This window comes from Nicotiana sylvestris, chromosome 2 (assembly GCF_000393655.2).
Source record: "Nicotiana sylvestris chromosome 2, ASM39365v2, whole genome shotgun sequence".
NCBI classification, from domain to species: domain Eukaryota; kingdom Viridiplantae; phylum Streptophyta; class Magnoliopsida; order Solanales; family Solanaceae; genus Nicotiana; species Nicotiana sylvestris.
In genome coordinates this window covers 8,482,617-8,486,134 of record NC_091058.1, presented here as the reverse complement: position 1 = coordinate 8,486,134, position 3,518 = coordinate 8,482,617, and the positions used below count along the sequence as shown (strand labels likewise).

Genomic DNA, 3,518 nt, shown 5'->3' with positions numbered 1-3,518 from the left:
TATTACTCTCCCCAGACCCCATTTGTGGGATTATACTGGGTCGTTGTTGTTGTTGTTGTTGTAATAAAAGTATTTTTATGTTATTGTTTGTTTTCAATATTAGGCTATAGAAATAACAATAATTTTTATAAGATATTCCCGTAGAAATTCTCAAATACCACAATAAGGTATATATACAGACTTCTATGGACAAGATTTCTTTTTTTATTGAGCTAAATCAACAGTCATTATTTTCAATAACTAGCATTTTTCTTTAATTTTAATTTTATAAGTCAAATATATTGCATTTGATAATATTTATTTTTTGAAATTATGTATTCAATAGTATGGGTGCACGCGCAAAGCGCGTACACTAAAACTAGTAGTGTAAAACATGCATACCCATATTATAAAAATATATATATATATATATATATATACACTCTATAATATACGTTGTAAGCTAAAATCCTAGATCTTTACGTGAAGTTTTTGTAGACAGTTTGGTGGAAGTGTGAATTAAGTGTGTGGAAATGATCACATGATCTTGTATTTGGAGACATCTACATTGAAGGCCCACCGTGTTAGTACAATAATAAACACATTTCTTTAAGCCCACTTGATCAAAACCCCAGCTTGCATACAAACAAACACAAATTTTTAAACTTAGTTATGGCCTCGACCCCCCCCCCCCCCCCAAAAAAAAAAAACCTCCTCCCACAGAAGCAAAGTTAGCATTTGAATTTTATAATTTTAAATTCTAAAATAGCTACATTAAGTATTAGTAAGGAGTTTTGAATTTAATTTTCTATATAAGTAGGATTTAGTATATGTCTTACTATAAATATATATTTTATACTAAAGCTACTAGTTCGGTGATCTTCTAGCTCTTCCCCGATTCTCACAGGTAGAGGCGGATCCAGAATTTAAATTTTAAGGGTTCAACCTTTAAGATTCTTATTATTGAACTTATTATATTCTTAAAGTTACGGGTTCATATATAACTACATTTGTTGAGATTTTAATAAATTTTTGCACATAAATACCCGGTTTACAACCCCCTCCCCAACACTCTGTCCATCTTTTAAGTTTAAAAAAACACAAAGTATAGAACTTGGAGTTGCAGCAGGAGTAGTAATTAGTAAACTAGTAGTAGTACGTAGTAGAAGGAAGTGAGAGTTACTACTTAAGAAAAGTTTTACTGACAAGAAGGTTTCTTTGGGCTACTTCTTCAATGCAATTGTCTTCTTCACATCCAACATCGCTGTCTATGTTTTCGTACTCTCTCTCTCTCTCGTTGTGGTCCTTCCCCTCCTTTAAAGCTCGTTTGTTATCTCTTCTCTTCATATTCTATTTCTAACTACCTAAACTTCTTCTGCTTCTGCTTCTGCTTCTTCTTCTTCCACTATCAGCTAGTACTTAATTTGCTCTTCCTTTACGAAACTCTTACCTTTTTCCTTGACCAGCTATAAGCTTTCCACTTGTTCTAAGCAAATATATAAAAGGAGACAAAGACTAGCCGTAGAAAAGAACAAAAAAGACATTTAAGTTTAATTTAAGGATGTCAAGCAGAAGGTCAAGACAGTCATCAGCAGGTTCCTCAAGAATTTCAGATGATCAGATAATTGACCTCGTATCCAAGTTGCAACAACTTCTTCCTGAGATTCGAACCCGTCGCTCCAACAAGGTTTCTCTTATATTCTGTTTTCAGCTATATGAATTTCACTGCTTACTATTCGTATCGCTCCATTTAAGCTCATTTTAATCGATTTATTCTACCAAAACTTATCTACTAGTAGTATATTTTTTTGCGCATGTTCCTATATAAACATGCAGCTGCATTTAAATATTTTGTGGTTCAACTATGTTTATGGTTTTTAGATACATAGTGTACAGAGAAGTTTGAAATTCTTTAGAAGGAAAAGAGAGGAAAATTTCTTCCACAGTATATTAGCCAAAGTGATCATATCATGTGGAGCTAAGCACTTCTTGTCTGTGCTAGTCCCATGAATTATTCATGAAGGAACATATTTCGCTTGTTATATTGAAGCATTTATTGTATATGTCTCCTTTTAGACTCTCAAGGTCCATTTCACATATCCTAATTTGTCTTACCACAAAGTAAATAATAGAAAAGAGTTTAAGTTTTATATAAGGTTTTTACACCATCATATTAAATGATAATCAATAATACTCCATTATTTATAGCGATTCAGATAGAGTAACCTGATAAATAAAGTAATGACGTGCTAAAACGTATAGTTAAATTGTACTAATACTTTGTATATTTTAGCGTATATAACGTAACCTAAATTTTAATGGAGAATCAACCATGTACCATTAGCATAAGGGATAGGAAATAGAAATGCCTCTCTCTCTCGCATACACACTTACACTCACACACATACTCATATCTTTTTCTTGGAAGAGGTACAAGTTTGCCGTTCAAAAGGAGAAGATTATGATTTGAATAATTTTTTTCGACCATGCCTAGGACCATGCTTTGGGTCCCAACTTCCAAAAATACACATCATCAATTGTAATTTTTAGGTCAATGACTTGAACTTTGTCAAAGATTTGCAATGCATCATTGCACAAATTAAGGCATGTGTAGTCTAAATAAATTATTACGTAACACTATATGTTGACTAGAGAGTTTAGTAGTACTAAAAGTGATCATGCTTTAGCAGTTAATTTAATTTGTTCAACTCCTTTATCTATCTTGTCTTCTCATATACGTTGATTTTCACACTGCAGGCATCGGCATCAAAGGTGCTACAAGAAACTTGCAACTATATAAGAAATTTGAATAGAGAAGTGGATGATCTTAGTGATCGTCTTTCTCAATTACTCTCCACTATTGATGCTGACAGTCCAGAAGCTGCAATTATCCGAAGTTTACTAATGTAACTACTCTATTTTAATTTCCAAATATTGGAATTATATATTCTACTGCATGCGAAGTTCTTGTTTTTCTTCTTAATTGCTCTAGACTCAGCTGGTCACTAGCTAGGCCAATCATGAGTTATAATTTAGAACTCAACTATTAGTACCGAACCAATTTGATCCCCCCCTCAGCCATGGGCACACGCTTGTAATTATATTTCCCTTAGTATAATTAATAAAAAAAGAGTACTTGTGTTTTAAAATCCCTTTTTTTTAGTTATTTAATTTGTTGTAATAATCCACGTGGAAGTAAGAACATAACATGAGAACTCCAGAGTGAAAAATGGAAAACAGAAGAAGAAAAAGGTGCTTAAGGATCAGATATTATGGTGATTAATAAAGTCATATTTGAGAAAGCGAACTAAACAAAAAAAAAATTAAATAAGAAAAAGACGAAAAAGATTTAGTCCATGCTCAGTTTTAAATCGAGCAAGTTCAGGGTCAATGTTTGTCTGAAAGCTATCAATCACCTGAAGCACCGCTCACCAAACGCCCAAAAATACAAAAGGAAAAAAAGAAGAAGAAAAAAACCATGTTATAAAATAAACGAATACATGAATATATAGTAGTCTATCAGGTGCCATATATGGTGG

The 3,518-nt window shown here is 32.5% G+C and overlaps 1 protein-coding gene across 1 annotated transcript; it reads left to right on the top strand.

The window, feature by feature from the left end:
* Positions 1–1,208: 1,208 nt before the first annotated feature.
* On the top strand, positions 1,209–3,128 carry LOC104250140 (transcription factor PRE1-like). Its single transcript, XM_009806703.2, has 2 exons — positions 1,209–1,666; positions 2,737–3,128. Exons 1-2 carry the CDS (start codon positions 1,541–1,543, stop codon positions 2,887–2,889), a joined length of 279 nt encoding a protein of 92 aa, XP_009805005.1. The 5' UTR covers positions 1,209–1,540; the 3' UTR covers positions 2,890–3,128.
* Positions 3,129–3,518: the final 390 nt, after the last annotated feature.